Here is a 17,147-nt window from a genome sequence, read left to right on the forward strand (position 1 = left end):
CTTTGATGAAGTCATTATATATATAGTTCTGACGCCGACGCCCAAACTCTTTGTCTGGTTTCAAAGCAGTGGTCTTTTTTGACAATGACAACAGCGTGTTGCTGTGAATGAAAACGTCAGGCTCGTGTTTTTCAGCTGCTGGTAAGTTCATGGGCATGCACAACTTTTTGAAACCTGTGCCTACTGCTAAAGTCTTCTAACAGTCTAGCCTTTAGTTATACTATATATATGATGTAGTTGCTGTTACTATTGAAGTCATATGGCGAGAGAAGTTACGTGTGTAGCCCAGCTATAACCTCAGAGTAGCGACATGTACAGACAAGCTATATGGTCAAACACTGTACGAGTCACTCAGGGGTGAATAGGTGAAAGAAGCAGCTTTCAAGATATTTCAAAGAAATGTCTCATTAAATCTTTGATGAAGCTGTCGATAATAGGTCAATTTTGGGGTTTGTCTTTGACTTCAACAATTTTCGCTTAGAATGATATCGGATATCTGGCGCGAAGAATTGGTTTTTTTCTTTTACTGCCAAATTCCTCCATCATGTTACGACTACAATCAGTAACATCAAGAAGGTGGTATTCTTCGAAATTCAGTCTTAAACGGAAACAAAGCATAAATCTCACAAAAACACATGTTCATCCCGTGAAACCTGCAAGGACTAGGTTTGCGCCATCGCCTACTGGGTTCTTACATTTAGGATCTTTAAGAACAGCGCTTTACAACTATTTATTGGCAAAAAGTACCAAGGGGACGTTTGTTCTAAGACTTGAAGACACGGATCAGAAACGGCTTGTAAAGGGTGCGGAAGCTAATATATATGAGACATTGGCTTGGTGTGGTATTGACATAGATGAGGGTCCCAATAAGGGTGGTCCCTACGGACCGTATAGACAATCCGAAAGAATGGACATTTATAAGAAATATGCCGAGATTTTGATTTCAAATGGCTATGCATACTACTGTAGCTGCTCAAAGGAACGCCTTAATCATTTGAGAGAGACGGCTAGCCAGCTCAAACCCCCGACAACTGTTACTTATGACAGAACTTGTTTTAATTCTACAACACCAACTCCAGGCAGCGTAGTGAGATTTAAATCTCCTGACGTGTATGAGCGAATGACAGATTTACTTCATGGTGAATTAAACCTACAACCACAGTTCAATTATGAAGATCGAAGATATGATGACTTCGTTATCATGAAGTCCGATGGTTTACCCACCTACCATTTTGCGAATGTCGTTGATGATCATTTGATGAAGATAACACATGTCATTAGGGGGGAGGAATGGTTGCCTTCTACTCCAAAGCATGTTGCATTGTATAGAGCTTTTGGCTGGGAACCACCTATTTATGTTCACATTCCATTGTTGACTAGTGTAGAGGATAAAAAACTATCGAAGAGATCAGGAGACATGGATATCTTAAGCTTGAAAGATAGGGGATTATTGCCTGAAGCTATCGTGAATTTTGTAGCTTTGTTTGGATGGTCTCCTTCTAGATCAGTTTCAAATGTGAGTATTCAAGAATCCATGACGATGGAAGAGTTGATTGAAGCATTTTCCCTAGACAATCTTACTAAAGGTAATGCCAAGGTGAATGACTCCAAATTACACTACTTCAATAAATTTCATTTAAATGAAAGAATTAAAGATCCAAACAAACTTACACGATTGGTGGAGGATTTTTATCCGGAATTTAAATCATTTACTCACGGAGCATATGACAAGGATTATTTGAAGGAAATTGTCAAGATTTTGGGACCAAGCTTGAATAATTTAGAACAAATCAAGCTGGACCATTCCTATATATTTGGCACCGACTATCCTGATAGCCAATCATTCCTTCTCCCACAATCGAAGGAGATTCTTTCTAAAATGTTGGAGTTGCCTTCTGATACGTTTGATGAAAATGTTTCTAAGATTTTACAAGATATGCCTAGTATCAAAAAGAAAGACATTTTTAGATCAGTGAGGTTCGCATTAACGGGCGGAGCATCTGGATTAACTATTCCATTGTTAATTAATATCCTAGGCGAAACAGAGTATAAAAAAAGGCTAAGAAAATGTATAAAGTTATGTACTAATTAATCTATTAAAGTCCATAAAATCTGGTTCCAGTGAATTTTTATTGGCTGGATCTAAAAGTGGACCCGTGTAAATACAATGAACAACCATATCAGGATGATAATATAGGCCAGTTAGCAACTTCGGTGTAACCAAAAAGTATTGCGAACTCTGAGATAAGCATGCCGTATGAACCAAGTATCTGTGAGCCATCTTCTCATTTTTCGGATCCATTCCTTGATTTATCTCATCCACTATCCTAAAAGGAGCTTGACTCAATCCTTGTAAGGACATGATGAAGAATATAATGGATACAGCCCTTTCACCTCCAGATTGTGACTGATGGTCCAAGACCTTCAACTCTGATTCTAGCCTGAATTTGACTAGTATAAGTAGCTTCCAATCTTTAAAGCGGTCATTCCTTGCTAACTCAACTCTTCCATCGCTTGCTACTTTCGTAAATTTTTTGTTGAATGCCAAAGATATGCGATCAACTAGATCTGATAACTCCGGCTCCCACTCATTCTTAACGTGGGTAATTCGACTGTCAATTTCAGCTTTTTCACGCATGAAGTTTGGCATATCATTTTCAAGTCTCTGGATTTCAGTTAGTTTCTTTCTCAAATTATCGATTGAGCTTCCATCTGCTGTGGCCATCAAAGACTTTTCATCTTCTAGAAGTTGTATTTTTTCTCTCATTAGAGCCTCAGTGAAGCTACCCTCTTCAATGTAAGACTTGACTAAATTTGATAAAGCTTCCCTTTCTTCCACAGAATACTGCCGGCTCTGTTGTCTGATCTTGTTCGCGGCATCGCTTAATTTAATCTCATCGTACTTTCTTTTCGCTTCATTGTATGCATTAATTAAAATTTGCTTTCTCTCTTCAAGCTCAGAAGTTAATTGTTGGATCGAAAAGACCCTATTTTTCAACTGTACTGACAATACATTTTCTTGGCCCAACTCAATGGCTATATTTGAAAGTTTGCTAACGAGATTAGTCAATTTACCCATTATAGAAGGTGCGATTGAATATTTTTCTTTAATTTTATTTTCTATTTGCTTGATCTTTTCAGTGTAGTCCTTCTTAGCTTGGGTTTCCACTTTTTCTATCTGCGCTTCTTTTGAAACGATGACAGCTTCTATTTTTGTTCTTTGAGCTTTCTGCTGCTGAAATTGATCAAGCAAACCTTTGCATGAATTCAACTCGTTTGATGCTTCTACAAGACTGCTCTTGACTTTGTTAGCGGTATCCTGAAGACCTTCGTATTCCTCCTTAATTGCATTTTTTTTTCTCTTAAGCTCCTCGACGTGAAGCTCCAAGTCATTCTTTGCCTGTTGACTTAGTCCAGAAGTTCCAAAATAGAATGATACAGGATTTATTTTTTCTGTCGAATAGAAATATTGTCTAGAACCGTACTGCGATTGATGAATAATGAATAAGGTTTCACCAGAAATGAACCTTCGAAACCTTATCTTTCCTTGTTCGTCTGGCTTAGTTAAATATGCTATTTGACTTTCATCAAGACCACTCATACTAACTGGAATTAAGTCAATTTTCGAATTTGTGTATAGCATGCTTAGGACTTCACTTGGCCCTGTCACGAAATCTGACAAGAGCCCGTCAAATCCCAATCTCTTAACTCCTTCTCTATCTGAGCTTATCCTAGGATTTGAAATTCCATTTATAACTCTCATCGGAATATTATACTGTTTTAAAATGAAATCAGAGACATCTTTGTAGTCATTTTGTGAAGTAAGAGTGATTGCAAATAAAGTATTATTGTCGATCACCTTTTCTAGATATTTTGCATACCTTTTATCTGAAACTTCGCAAGATATTACCGGCGCCTCGAAGTAACGAAAGTGCTTTTGTCTTCTTAATGCTATGTGTCCGCCATACGCATCGTCGCGTAGCTTGCTCTTATACCTGGGATTTGGTTGTAAGACAGAAATCTTGTCAGTGGTTGTTAATGCGTTCATTTTCTCAGAAATTTGATCATTAAGTCTCTTTAGGGCCGACCTCATTGGTACCGCTTTGTCTTTCACTTGTTCGAGCTTATCTTTCAAGTTATTCACAATTTCATGAGTACTGTTTCTCTTTTCTTTGATGCTATCGAAGTCACTATCGGTTGGTACCGGTAAATCATCTTTTTTCTTGATAGTCTCTAACAAGTTTTTTTTCAATGCATCAAGCTCCTTAGCTTTGTCAAGTTTTCGTGTTGAAAGGGCCCTTGCTGCTGATTGCAATTGTTCAATTTTCTCATGATGATCGGAGAGGGCTCTTTTTTCAGTATTGATTATCGAGGTAAGATCTCTTTGTACCAAAATTAGACCATTCGACTTCTCTTCTTGATCTCCTAGTTCCTTTTCTGCTTTTTTTAACTGCTCGTATATCGATCGAGTCATCGTTGAAAACTTTTCTAAAGCTTTTTTCGAGTCATCCCTTTGTTTTTTAATGTGCTTCCGCTGGTATTTTAAGTCCTCAAGTTGTGCGTAAGGTATTAATTTCTCGTGAAGTTCGAGCTCTTTCATTTTATCTTGAAATTCTTCAAACTTTTTAGCCTCTCCTTCTAAGGCATCCCTTTCATTCTTCAAGAACTCAAGTCTCTCTGACAATTTTCCAATCTTGGAGCTCAAGTTTATGTTCGACTCATCTAGGTCTATTAACTCCTCATGCTTTTTTAATAAATCTCCATTCATGAGGGTTCTTTCCGTCTCTAGCAATAGCTTCTCCGGCGACAAACTTGCGAATTCAGCCACTCTTTCTTGAGGTAAAAAATGACAAAGGTTATCCAATTGAATACTAAATCGTCTTCTTAATCCCCGAATAGACTTCTCGTTGGTGCTCTCTCCATTAATGCTCCAGTTAGTCTCTTTTTCCGTGAACTCTCGTCGTATCGTGACCGGTGGCTCGCCTTCAAAATTCTTCAATGTTATTTCAACAACACTTCTCGTCTGGCCAGTCTTTATCATAGATTTGATGTTCTTTCGCTTAATCAACTCGATTTTTCCGCCAAGACCTATGCAAATAGCGGCTACAAGAGTGCTCTTCCCAGTACCGTTTGGTCCTATGATCATATTCAATGATGGCGATAAATTAAATTCTGCAAACGTATAAGTTGTAAAATTCTCAACCTTTACCTTTAAAATGAAACCTGGCTTGAATCTTTCATCGTCGCATCGGCGTCGCTTTGCACTGGATGAATCATCATCTTCTCTGGGTCGTATGTATTTTGTAAAATCACCTACAACTTCTAAACCTGGCATTGTTTTAATATTATTAGATAGACTGATGTTATGACATTGAATTCATATGAGAAGTCTAGAACGCCATTTAAAATAAGAAGTCTGAAGTTGTGAAGATACTACCTTATATATCAGCTTCAATTAAAGAAGAGATCAATACATCAATAAATAGTTGCGGGTAACGATTTTGTGTATTCTTTGTTTGTTGTTTACATTTAAGATCAGATCAACAGAATCTCAACGAACACGTTATTAAGAAATATTAGAGGAAAGCATAAAAATGGTAAGTTTGATTTAAAGCCATATAGTCTTTTAGCATGCTACTGCTATATATCTAATAAATTTTGAAGCAGTGTATGCGTAATATTACTCGTGATACTAACCTTATATAGTCTCAAAATACCAAGACATATAAAGACGCATTTGCACTTTTTGACAAGAAAGGAACCGGAAAGATCCCAGTAGAGCATTTAGGTGATTTGCTTAGAGCTGTGGGCCAAAATCCAACTTTGGCAGAGATTTCTGAATTACAAGAGGGTGTTAAAGGTAAAGAATTCGATTATGAGACTTATGAAAAGATCATCAACAGGCCAGATGGATTTAAGCCATTGGGCTTGCCTGAAGATTACATTAAAGGTTTTCAAGTCTTTGACAAGGATCAGACAGGATATATTGGGGTTGGAGAGTTAAGATACATTTTGACTTCAATTGGTGAAAAACTAAGTGATTCTGAGGTCGATGAGTTATTGAAAGGAGTCAATGTCACTTCAGATGGTAATGTAGATTATGTTGAATTTGTTAAATCAATTTTGGATCAGTAATGCTTCAAGTTGGATTATAACTACTTGATTTGATTTTAGGGAATGAACTGAAAAATCAGAGGATTGTGTGTGAGAGAAACGAAAATATTCTGCAAAATTGAAAGCGATATGATCACATATCCATGTCACCCTCAAGTTATATTTGATGTAGTTTGGCTTTAAATAGATGTTTGAATTGAAATTTTTTTTTTATAGTTTTCAGTGTTAGCTCCACGAGCACCTTCATGTAAAACATATATAGACACCGTGATAAAACCGAAAAAAAAAAATCTTAAGAGATGTCATATACCATGTCAAAAGATCATACAAGTATAGATTCTACAAATGATAGGTTTCATTTACGGCCAGCGGAACGTATGAAGGCAGTCGCTAGTGTGAGCGCATTGATTGGTGGTATGACGGGCCTCTACGAAGGCATAAAAACTTCATCATTACGATATTTGGCAGAAAACGGACACAGGTTACCTAGAAATGTGGGCGGTTGGTATTTTTATCATAAGAGAAAGAACTATGTTATGATAATAAATGGATGTAAAGAGGGCGTAAAGCTGGGCTTGAAGTTCTCTACAGCCGTTACTGGTTTTTTTGGATTAGAATGGTTCATTGACTCTTACGTGAGAAACGGCACCATCGACTTCTTGAATACAACTATTGCTGCAACGATCTCATCCTCAGTATATGCTTTGTATCGAGGATTAAGCGGAACCCAAATGAGAAGCTATATGAAAAAAGGATGTGCTTTAGGGTTAAGTTTCGGGATATCCCAAGATCTATTAATTTTTGTCAGAGGTGGACATATTTGGTATTTAGATGGGTTAGGTATTAAAAACCCAAGGAAAATAGAAGATTCTAAATTGGAAGCTTGATTGAAAGTGTATATAGTAAAAATTTAATTAATAGACAAATCTAATCTTCCTCCTCGTCTAGATCTGGAACAGGATACTTAAGCAAAACTGCAATACCAGTTAGTTGGTTTAATTGTTCACCGGATTCATGCAAGCTCGAGAATATCAATGCCTCCCCTCCTTGTCCTCTCACCTTTTCTGTTAAAGCAATATAGTGTTTTCTAACTACAATATCGTCACTCTTAAATAATGTATCAGTAATCATGAGATATTTAACAGCCCCGAGATTGACCGCCCTTTCACATTCTTCGGGTCCATACCATGCTCTATCGTCATCCTCGTTTAAAACGGATTGAAATTGTTCGAAAATTGCTGCTTCTCTAGCAAATTTTGTATTACTCAATTTTCGTTGAATTGAGGGGTCTTTTAATACTTCCTCCAAGCCTTGAAGATAACCTGTGGAAGAATGCACAACAATAAATTTTGATTTGTTTTGGAAGACAGTTTTGTTATTTTCCTTGGTAGCGTCTGCTAGTATGAATTTATATAATGAGTCAGCCGTGAAGCCAGGAGAAGCCAAAATGATTGCTTTCAATTTTATCAAGTCAAAATTTCTCAATAATGTTGACAGGACCATTTGGAAAAATTTTTGGAGAGCTTTGTCATGAGCTCCTCCACCCCCTTCACCTCTTCTCTTCCTTGGAATCGATTTTTCAATCTTATTTCTCAATACTGTCATGTTATCAGTGATTAGACATAAATGAGCAACACCTTCCTCCATGACGACCGCACCCACTTCTGCTTTGTCTTCAATTGAGCAGGCTTTTACTATAATCCCATATGCTATATCATCCCAATCGTCTTTATAAAGAGTAAGCGGTTTGTTAAGCTGAACTTCAGCAGTATGGTAGCTATGAAGAGGAACGAACTCATGTGCCTCGGTGGTCTTTCCTCTAATTCTCATAACTTCATCAGAGGGTATATAGTCAACATCCTCTACAGTCATATGTAATGTCATTACCTTCCGCTCAGACTTCCCTTTGTCTTTGCCACCACCTCCAACTGAACTAACTTTCTTTACATTTCGATGAGTCGAAATTTTGATTTCATCCCCCTTTTGAAGCAAGTTATACAACTGCCAGAGATCTTCTTTATCCTCAGGTACAATTGTAGTTGATCCACTCTTGTCCTTTTCAAAATGCTGGCTGATGAGCTTCATCCTTAATATGATAAGAAAAACCTCAGTCTTTCTTCGTCTTTTTACTAAGTCATCTCTCAAAAATATGCTTATCGCGAGTTACATAATCATTAATTACTTTCTATAAGAGCTACAAAATGAACATGAAGAGGATTATTTAACATCAGCTTTTGCGATGGTTGAATTCTTACATAATTCGCCCTTTGAGTTGACCAATCTCTTTGGCTCCTTACCTTCTTCGGTGTAAGTGACTTCAAAGTTCTCGGTGGTGGAAAATCTTGGTTGAAGGGTTTCCCAAACTTTCTTCTTTGGGTTCAATTGCTTCTCTGGTGTTCCATCGTAACCCTCAAAGAAGATCTTATCTCCAGGCTTAGATCCTGCTGGGGGATTGACGAACTCAATAGTGTCGTCTTTGGAGGCGCATAGAACCATAGCACAAGATTTGACACCTCTCATGGTAACAGGCTTCAAGTTAGCAACACAAATCACATATCTTTCTTGCATATCTTCCAACGGAACGTATTTGACTAAACCAGAGCAAACTGTTCTTGGTCCCTCTGAGTCTCCCATATCAATTGTTGACATATACAAAGAATCAGCATTTGGATGCTTGACGGCCTTCTGAATGAAACCAACTCTAAAATCGATCATGGAAGGATTTGGAGGAATAACTTCTGCTTGCTGCTTCGCCTGTTGCTCAGCTCTAGCTTTAGCTTTTGCAGCTTTCTTGGCCTTTTGGGCTTCTGCAATAGCCTTCTTCTCATCTTCATTCAAATCTCCCTTCTTTGATTTCGGTGCTGGAATGGCTGGCGCTTCATCTTTGTTTTCCTTGGTGGCTTTCTTCTTCTCTTTAACTTCCTTAGGGATTTCTATGTCATAGTTTATCTGCAACACTTCGCTTGGGGAAACCTCGACTAACGTATTTTGTACTAAATCTGCCCAACGTAAAATGTGTCTAAAGTTTGCCCACTCCTCTGGCGATTTCCATTTAGATGCAACAGGTAACACCTTTTGAAAAACTACCAAATCATATTTTGATGGACGGTTGCCTGACACAAAGGTCTTAGTCCTTAGATGATCATTTAAAGAAATTACAGCATGTTCTTCATCTAATTTCGTTGAGAGAGTTTGGGCCTGTGATCCCAATGCTTTTTCTTCGTCGGACAAATCTGGAAATAAATTTTCCGAAGCTCCAGCTATCTCCTGAAGAGAAAGCTTATTAAAACTAGCAATAAAGTCTGCCATAATATCGCTTTAATATCACTTTGATTTAAGCTCAAATTTTTTACACCAGTACAGATAATGAGCATACAATAAAGCTGGAAAAGGAGCTTGAAAAAAATATGTATAAAATCATCACGTGCTTAAAATAATTGACTAAAATAGAGAACTCAAGAGCAGACAACCCTTGATGATGTCATGGCAGATTATGTGCCAAATCTTGTAACGAATGTGTAACGTGTCTTACTCTTTTGAAAAGTTTCTCTCTTTTCTTTTGTTATTTATTCTCAATGATCGACTACATTCCAAGTCGTACAACTGAAAAGTCAATTCAACCCAAGTAGCAAGAAAAGCTACTAATTACTAATCCAATGTAACAAGGTTATACTAGATCAGACCTACGTATCTGGGCTTTATGTTCCTACTTTATTTTTTGTAAATCTCCTGGTATATATAAGAGCTGAATATTTTGAAGGAAGTTGCAAAAAAATATAAAAAAGCTATTACACAATAATAAGAATAACAGTCATTCCGTTGAATTATGGCTATACAACACAAACGAGGGAATAAATGAGCAAATAAATGAGCATACTGCATAAGTTGTCTCAAGTTTTCTTCAGAAGATATCCCGGGTCCTTGATCTCTTTGTTTGAATGGTGTTCTTGATCAAAACGGACAAACTAAACGCTACATGATTCTTCAAAAGAGTAGCTCTCTCTTCAAAAATACTTTACTCTGGTACCTAAGGATTTGAGAGTACAATTAGAGGGCACATCTACTTGAATTTACTTTATTTGTGTACTTCACCTTTGGTTGAGTGTTGATGAGATCTTGGTTTGCATATCCTGCATCGATTTTGTGGTGATCGAAAAACCATGAGAAGTCCTGGCCCTGTCTATCGAGAATCAAAAAGTAGAAGTCTTTAAAAAGCGTGCTCTTGATGATTGTGGTATCATGAGTAACGTAAATAAGTACCTGGAATCACCAAAAACTAATTCATCGAATACAGTCAAGCCAGTAAGTATACATATATACAATTTTTTTAAAGTTATGATTTAGTCATTCTAACAAACACAGAAACGAAAGAAAACCACGAGAGCATGTAATCACTGTCACAAAGCGCATATGACATGTGATACTGGACGACCTTGTAAAAGATGTGTTCAAAGGGGCTTACAGGATACCTGTGAAGACGCTCCAAGGAAAAGAAAGAAATATCTCGCCGATGTACCCACAAATATTTTATCAAATCCACTGCAGAATTTAGAAAGCGATTTGAGTAATGACAAGAATTTCGAAAGAAATATGGAGAATCAAGCACCCTTTCCTTCTATAAATCGTTTCTTTCCCCAAAACAATTCGGGCATTTTGAACTACGATCAACAAGATTCAGTGACTCAGAATACTATTGCGCAGGAACCAAGACAATTACCTATAGCTCAATCTCAGGCGCCGCCTCCAGATATAGGAACCAATGGTGCTCGAAGCAGACGTACTAATTTTCTCTCCTCTGCTGCAGACCTTGAGTACTCACAATTATCAAATATTTTAAATGATCATTTGTCATCTAGTGATACCTCACCAAATTCAGTACTATCTCCAATGCTCTCTCCTCATAATATGTCACATCATGCATCCATTCCACAGCAACTGGACTATCAATCAAAATCCATATCTTATTTCCCAGATCAGGCCAGCTCATCAGGTAATGTTTCTGGCCCAAATGACAGATTAATTAAAGGTAGCATTTATGATAGCTCACCGTATCCTAAATGTGATGAAACTATAAATCAATTCTTTCTCGGGCCCTCTGAATCAGACCATGTTCAAACATTTCCGGATGTTTTACTAGCAATTGAGGCAATGAGGGCCGCAGATCCAGCTGTATATCATGAAAGGTTTTCGAAACTGGCTTTGCTGTTTACAATAGGAATCATCACAGATGAAAGCAATTATACCCCCCAGGAATATACATTCAAGGAACCAGAAGAAATTTATGCTAAAGTGAATAAGCCATTCTCGTACACTCCAGGATATCATTCTTTAATTTCGTACTTGAGAAAAAGATTTCCAAGAGAGATGTTAGTTCACATGGCAGAATCAATGGCAGCATACCGGCCCTCTTTCATAGCATGTACTAATTCACTAAAGGAGGGAGATCTCATTTTCATGGAACAGTGCTTTCAAAGAACGTTATTGACCTACGACAACTTCATAAAAGTAAGCGGAACTCCTACAATTGTGTGGAGAAGAACGGGCGAAATAGCTTACGTAGGTACCGAATTTTGCATATTAACTGGCTGGTCCAAGAATGATCTTATGGGTAAAGAACGAAAGTTTATAGTGGAACTTCTTGACGACAAATCAGTGGTAGAATATTTCCAGCTCTTTCTGCGAATTGCTTTTGGTGATTTTTTGGGTGCTACAATGACAGAATGTACCCTTTTAACTCCAAAGAATGATATCAAGATTAGAACTGGATGCATATGGACTTTAAAAAGAGACGTTTTTGGTATTCCAATGATGATTATTGGCAACTTTTTACCTATAGTTTGAATACTTAAGACTTGTATATTACACATTTAATATTATATCGCATAAAATAGAGTGCGATATCATCCTCGTCTAAAATCAGCTGATAAGTGTATAATAAACAATAAAATCAGCATTTATTTTAATAGATTAGCTAAATTTTCTGATAATGTCATCTTCAGATAATCTTACAGGTAAATTGATTTTTGCCATTATAATCATATGTCTTGGTGCTTTTCAGTTTGGCTATCATATGGCAGAATTGAATTCTCCAGAGTTGATAATGTCATGCCGGATTTCTAAACCTGAAAGAACTCCATATGCCGATTCTTTCTTTGGAAGACACGGGTTCAAGCAATGTATTCCTTTAGATCCTCAGCAAGTCGGATTAGTCACTTCAATTTTTAGTATAGGGGGGTTAATTGGATCTGTATATGTGGGATCAATTGCAAACAAAATTGGCAGAAAAAAAACAACATTGCTATATTGTGTGATCTTTTTTGTTGGTTCCACACTAAATGGATTGAGTAACAACTATGCTTCTATTCTTATAGGAAGGCTCATAGCGGGTCTTGGAGCTGGTGCTGCATTGGTAATAACCCCTGTATTTATTCAAGAAATCGCACCGGTTGCTTTTAAGGGCTTTCTTGGAACCATGAACCAGGTTTCTGTTAATGTGGGTATTTTGGTGACACAAGGATTAGCATTGAAGTGGTGTACTGATAATAGATGGAGGCTTTTATTATTGAGCGGGTCCGTCCTTGCTCTACTTGATTTCGTTTTAGCGGCCTTCTATGTTGATGAATCGCCAATGTGGCTCTTCCATAATGGACATAGTAACCAAGCATATATTTCTTTGCATAAATTGAGAGGAGGTGATTACACGGATTCAAGGAATGAAGTGAATAGTTGGAGTAACGAACACAGCAATAATAACTCAGACGTCGAAGGTGAAAGTCTATTAAGGGAAGACGGTGAATCTGTGAGCTCCGGTGAAGCAGCAGTTACATTGGAAACATACTTAAAATCTCCTGAGCACAAAAAGTCAAGAATAGCTGGTACTGGAATCCTCGTGCTTCAGCAGTTCTGTGGAATTAATTCTATTATATTTTACGGAGTAGCAGTATTGACTTCGATATTTCCTGATCATGCCATATTTGTTAACTGCTTGATATCCATCGTTAACGTTGTCGTAACTTTTGCTTCCGCTTCTTTAGTTGAAAAGCTAGGCCGTAAACCTTTGCTCTTGAGTTCAACATTCATGATGGGTGTATCTACTATATTGATGGGTATTGGTATAATAAGTGCAAGCTCTGTATTTTCTATTATCGGAATGTTCACATATATTGCCTTTTTCGCCATAGGTATGGGTCCAATTCCTTTCTTTCTCGTTGGAGAGCTTACAAAACCAAAGGCAAAAGCAACTGCCCAAAGTTGGGGAACCACCATGAATTGGTTGGCTACCTTTATTGTTGGATTTTTGTTTCCGATTCTAAAGAATTCATGGATAGGTGGAAGTGTTTACTTTATTTTTACAGGAATGTGTGCTGTGGCTTACCTTTTCGTAAAGTTTTACATTCCAGAGACTAAAGGAAAGACTTCTTACGATGAGGTATGGGGGACTGAAGAAGGGAACTAATCATGATAAGTTTTCAAGATCAAATCTGATCTACATGTATGTAATCTTAAGTTATATTTCCTTTATATAGCCTGATAGCTAACGACAATTGCATCACATGATCCAAACTAGGGCTCAAGTAGTGTGTACGATCAATAAAAAAAAGTTTTTGTGTAACGCAAATTCTACTCTCGGCCCATTCATGAAAAAATAGAGCGCTCTAACTACTTAAAATATAGTTGAAATTTTTCTTGTTGTATAGAAGTATATCGATAATCTAAATTAGCAATGCCTACTAGATTTACGAAGACCAGAAAGCACAGAGGCCACGTTTCAGGTAAGTAATATGATGGGAGTACCGAATGAGGTGAAAGTAGCATATGGTTGGACTTCAAAAGATGAATAAACGATGAAAGATGGATGAAAGAGATTTTAAGATGATAGTTCAATAGACACTCATTAATCAGTGAAAGGACATTTTTTCGAAGAAGCAGTTTACTAGAGAGCCATACGAGAGGAGGATAAGGAAGAAGATGTACGAAACAAGAAAGATTCGTATGAGAATTTGTCAATATCACTTAAATATTTGAATGTCAATCGGCTTGGCCTATTAGATCACCTCAAACTCGATAGATAATACTCAGAACTCTACTAACATTTCTTTAGCCGGTAAGGGTAGAATTGGTAAGCACAGAAAGCATCCCGGTGGTCGTGGTAAGGCTGGTGGTCAACATCATCACAGAACCAACATGGATAAATACCATCCTGGTTACTTTGGTAAAGTCGGTATGAGATACTTCCACAAACAAAGAAACCACTTCTGGAAACCAGAAATTAACTTAGACAAATTGTGGACCTTGGTCGAAGAGGACAAGAAGGACAACTACTTGAAGTCTTCATCTACCTCTGCTGCTCCAGTCATCGACACCTTAGCTTATGGCTACGGTAAGGTTTTAGGTAAGGGAAGATTACCTGAGGTTCCAGTCATTGTCAAAGCAAGATTTGTCTCCAAATTAGCAGAAGAGAAGATCAGAGCTGTTGGTGGTGTTGTTGAGTTAATCGCCTAAACTATTAGTACAAAATTGTTTATAACTTCAATCAAGTAATATTACGTTCATACTGAAGAAAATAGCTGTAGTCAATTAGAATATGTGAAGACCCAGACGTCCTTCTATCCTTTGCGTTGAAAAATGTTACTGAGTATTTGATTCCTGCAGATATGTTATTCTCTATTTACCTTTTTAATTTATCCATCACTTACATGTATTCGATAGCTAAACGCCTCCATTTACTTATTCCCACTGGGCGGTTCTTCAAGATTTTTAAAATGTCTCCGTCATTATCAATAGAAAACAAGCTGAGCACTATGTGGACGCCTGAGAAGGTAGTTCCTGAAAATATTCAGAAGTTGTTGATACCAGGCTCATCAGGTAAGAAAATCAACTATATTTTGGCTTTCATTCAGATACTTCAGTTGCTTAAGACACAGAGGAGGACGGGATGGGTTGACAGAGGAATACCCTCTGAGAAAGTGGAGAGTATAAGTGACCACATGTACAGAATGTCGATTATATCGATGGCCATTCCTAGGCAAGATATTAATTTAGATAAATGTGTCAAAATTGCGGTAGTACATGACATTGCTGAGTCACTTGTAGGTGATATTACTCCGTTTGGTGGCGTTACTAAAGCGGAAAAACACAGAAGAGAACTTGCAACCATTCATTATTTGGCATCCTTGATTGAACCTTATAATAGTCATTTCTCTAAAGAAATTGTCGATTTATGGCTAGATTACGAGGAAATAAGATGCGTCGAAGCTCGCTATGTTAAGGATATCGATAAGTTTGAAATGATCCAGCAAGCTTGGGATTACGAGCAAGTTTACGGAACAAAGTACGATTTACTGGAATTCTATCTCTCAAGGTCTAGTATTGTCACAAAAGAGGTTGGTGAGCTATGTGATGAGGTTATAAGACAAAGAGAAGAAGCCCTTGGACCTATCTCAAAGTCCGAAAATTCATCATAGCACCACTTTATTCTTTAGAGTATATTTATCTGTCTGGCTAAATCTCTTCTCATATAATATGTTTTTCAGTAGCTCAGTTTTAATAGAATGATGCATGTAGTTCAAGAAAGAACTAACTCTGTAGATGTTTTAAATTCGGTGTTATTTCCTTAAGGTAGCGAGAATGCTATTTACATTTTTTTTGCACCATTGCAATTTTGGGTGAAAAATTCGATTTCTAATCTAGAAGAATTTTATTTAATGTTAAAAGATAGTTTAACTTAAACAAAAAATTACAGTAAGGTAAATGGATAAAAGTACCATAGCCACTAAAAATTCAAGACCAGAAGTTGGTCTATCTGGAAAGAAAATCATCTATGATGAAGATGGAAAACCGTAAGTTGAAGTTTAAATGACACCTCAAACACACATTACTAATGCTGTAAATAAAGCTGCCGTACATGTAATACCTTATTAGACTTTCAATTTGCTCTTCTGGGAGACGAATCTAAATCGGGCAACCCCATACCAAGGAAGAAGTCAGAGAAGGTAGGTTCATATACAAAAGATCTCCCAGCTGACGTTGAACAATTGGGTAGATCATCATGGACTCTATTACACTCAATCGCGGCTACATATCCTGTGAATCCCTCTTCGAAAGAGCAAAGAGATATGCAACTGTTTCTCAAGTTGTTTGGTGGCTTCTATCCATGTTGGTATTGCGGAGATGATTTTAAGAAGTATATAGCAGATAATGAGCCTTCAGTCTCTAGTCAGGATTCGTTGGGAGAATGGTTATGTGGCGCACATAATGAAGTGAATAAAAAGCTTGGAAAGCCTAAATTTGACTGTAGCTTATGGAAGCAAAGATGGAAAGACGGTTGGGACAATGATTCGTCAAAATAAAAATTAGATAATGACGCAGATGAAGCCTACAATTTCTTGTAAATAACGACCCCCTATTTAGAAAAACATTTCATTTGTATATACGGAGAATGTGAATAGATTATTGCTTTATTTGGGATAGCCATGCCCTCAAATCTTGCTCTCTGAAATTATCACTGTTAGGTACATAAGAATCTACAAGGATTTGTTTCTTCAACAAAACTAGTGTAGGTATCTTTCCTACAACATATGTGAGCATCAATTCTCTCCCCCCAGGCGTATCTGCCCAAATATTGGCCAAGTTGACTGGAAAATCTAAAGGATACTTATTCTTGTCTGCTAGAATATCAAAAAGAGATTGAGAGATTCTATTCGACTTCGGGTCAGCATAAGTAAAGTTCAAAATCAATGGCTCTTTGGCTAAGATAATATCATGCAATTCATTTCTGTTACTGATATAGACGGGATAAAGCCTATTATTAGTGGTAATATCTTCGGGCGCAGGTGGATATATAATTCTTTGGCCACCCCATCCCTTGAAGAACGTTCCAAAGAACGTACGACGAAGGATTAGGTTCGTGGAACAATTTTTCATTGTCGGTAAACTCTGCATCAGTGCCCTGATGAATAACATATTGAATTTTTTAATTGTACTTGAACTTAAAATTTCGATTGCTAAAAATCATGTCAAAGTTCGCATTAGCA

General features: G+C 37.2%; 10 protein-coding genes across 10 annotated transcripts; 6 read left to right on the plus strand and 4 right to left on the minus strand.

Moving 5' to 3' along the window:
• Nucleotides 1-2,077: 2,077 nt before the first annotated feature.
• SMC5 (DNA repair ATPase) lies at nt 2,078-5,335 on the minus strand (the record flags this gene model as incomplete). Its single annotated transcript, XM_062953014.1, has 1 exon — nt 2,078-5,335. The coding sequence occupies one exon, from the start codon at nt 5,333-5,335 to the stop codon at nt 2,078-2,080; it is 3,258 nt and encodes a 1,085-aa protein (XP_062809858.1).
• A 1,078-nt stretch (nt 5,336-6,413) lies between these two features.
• On the plus strand, nt 6,414-7,001 carry PRCAT00003112001 (uncharacterized protein; the record flags this gene model as incomplete). Its single annotated transcript, XM_062953015.1, has 1 exon — nt 6,414-7,001. The coding sequence occupies one exon, from the start codon at nt 6,414-6,416 to the stop codon at nt 6,999-7,001; it is 588 nt and encodes a 195-aa protein (XP_062809859.1).
• Nucleotides 7,002-7,041: 40 nt separating this feature from the next.
• PRCAT00003113001 (ribosome dissociation factor) lies at nt 7,042-8,199 on the minus strand (the record flags this gene model as incomplete). Its single annotated transcript, XM_062953016.1, has 1 exon — nt 7,042-8,199. The coding sequence occupies one exon, from the start codon at nt 8,197-8,199 to the stop codon at nt 7,042-7,044; it is 1,158 nt and encodes a 385-aa protein (XP_062809860.1).
• Nucleotides 8,200-8,331: 132 nt separating this feature from the next.
• Nucleotides 8,332-9,423, minus strand: ARC1 (Arc1p; the record flags this gene model as incomplete). The annotated part of the gene is made up of 1 exon (XM_062953017.1): nt 8,332-9,423. The coding sequence occupies one exon, from the start codon at nt 9,421-9,423 to the stop codon at nt 8,332-8,334; it is 1,092 nt and encodes a 363-aa protein (XP_062809861.1).
• A 1,101-nt stretch (nt 9,424-10,524) lies between these two features.
• ZCF11 (Zcf11p) lies at nt 10,525-11,955 on the plus strand (the record flags this gene model as incomplete). Its single annotated transcript, XM_062953018.1, has 1 exon — nt 10,525-11,955. One exon carries the CDS (start codon nt 10,525-10,527, stop codon nt 11,953-11,955), a length of 1,431 nt encoding a protein of 476 aa, XP_062809862.1.
• A 145-nt stretch (nt 11,956-12,100) lies between these two features.
• On the plus strand, nt 12,101-13,570 carry HGT18 (Hgt18p; the record flags this gene model as incomplete). The annotated part of the gene is made up of 1 exon (XM_062953019.1): nt 12,101-13,570. The coding sequence occupies one exon, from the start codon at nt 12,101-12,103 to the stop codon at nt 13,568-13,570; it is 1,470 nt and encodes a 489-aa protein (XP_062809863.1).
• Nucleotides 13,571-14,298: 728 nt separating this feature from the next.
• RPL28 (60S ribosomal protein uL15) lies at nt 14,299-14,616 on the plus strand (the record flags this gene model as incomplete). Its single annotated transcript, XM_062953020.1, has 1 exon — nt 14,299-14,616. The coding sequence occupies one exon, from the start codon at nt 14,299-14,301 to the stop codon at nt 14,614-14,616; it is 318 nt and encodes a 105-aa protein (XP_062809864.1).
• A 194-nt stretch (nt 14,617-14,810) lies between these two features.
• Nucleotides 14,811-15,578, plus strand: PRCAT00003120001 (5'-deoxynucleotidase; the record flags this gene model as incomplete). The annotated part of the gene is made up of 1 exon (XM_062953021.1): nt 14,811-15,578. The coding sequence occupies one exon, from the start codon at nt 14,811-14,813 to the stop codon at nt 15,576-15,578; it is 768 nt and encodes a 255-aa protein (XP_062809865.1).
• A 365-nt stretch (nt 15,579-15,943) lies between these two features.
• On the plus strand, nt 15,944-16,463 carry ERV1 (flavin-linked sulfhydryl oxidase; the record flags this gene model as incomplete). The annotated part of the gene is made up of 2 exons (XM_062953023.1): nt 15,944-15,953; nt 16,036-16,463. 2 exons carry the CDS (start codon nt 15,944-15,946, stop codon nt 16,461-16,463), a joined length of 438 nt encoding a protein of 145 aa, XP_062809866.1.
• A 100-nt stretch (nt 16,464-16,563) lies between these two features.
• Nucleotides 16,564-17,076, minus strand: PRCAT00003122001 (uncharacterized protein; the record flags this gene model as incomplete). The annotated part of the gene is made up of 1 exon (XM_062953024.1): nt 16,564-17,076. The coding sequence occupies one exon, from the start codon at nt 17,074-17,076 to the stop codon at nt 16,564-16,566; it is 513 nt and encodes a 170-aa protein (XP_062809867.1).
• Nucleotides 17,077-17,147: the final 71 nt, after the last annotated feature.

Source organism: Priceomyces carsonii, assembly GCF_900007245.1.
Source record: "Priceomyces carsonii strain CBS4050 genome assembly, scaffold: Debaryomyces_carsonii_scaffold_3, whole genome shotgun sequence".
Classification (NCBI taxonomy): domain Eukaryota; kingdom Fungi; phylum Ascomycota; class Pichiomycetes; order Serinales; family Debaryomycetaceae; genus Priceomyces; species Priceomyces carsonii.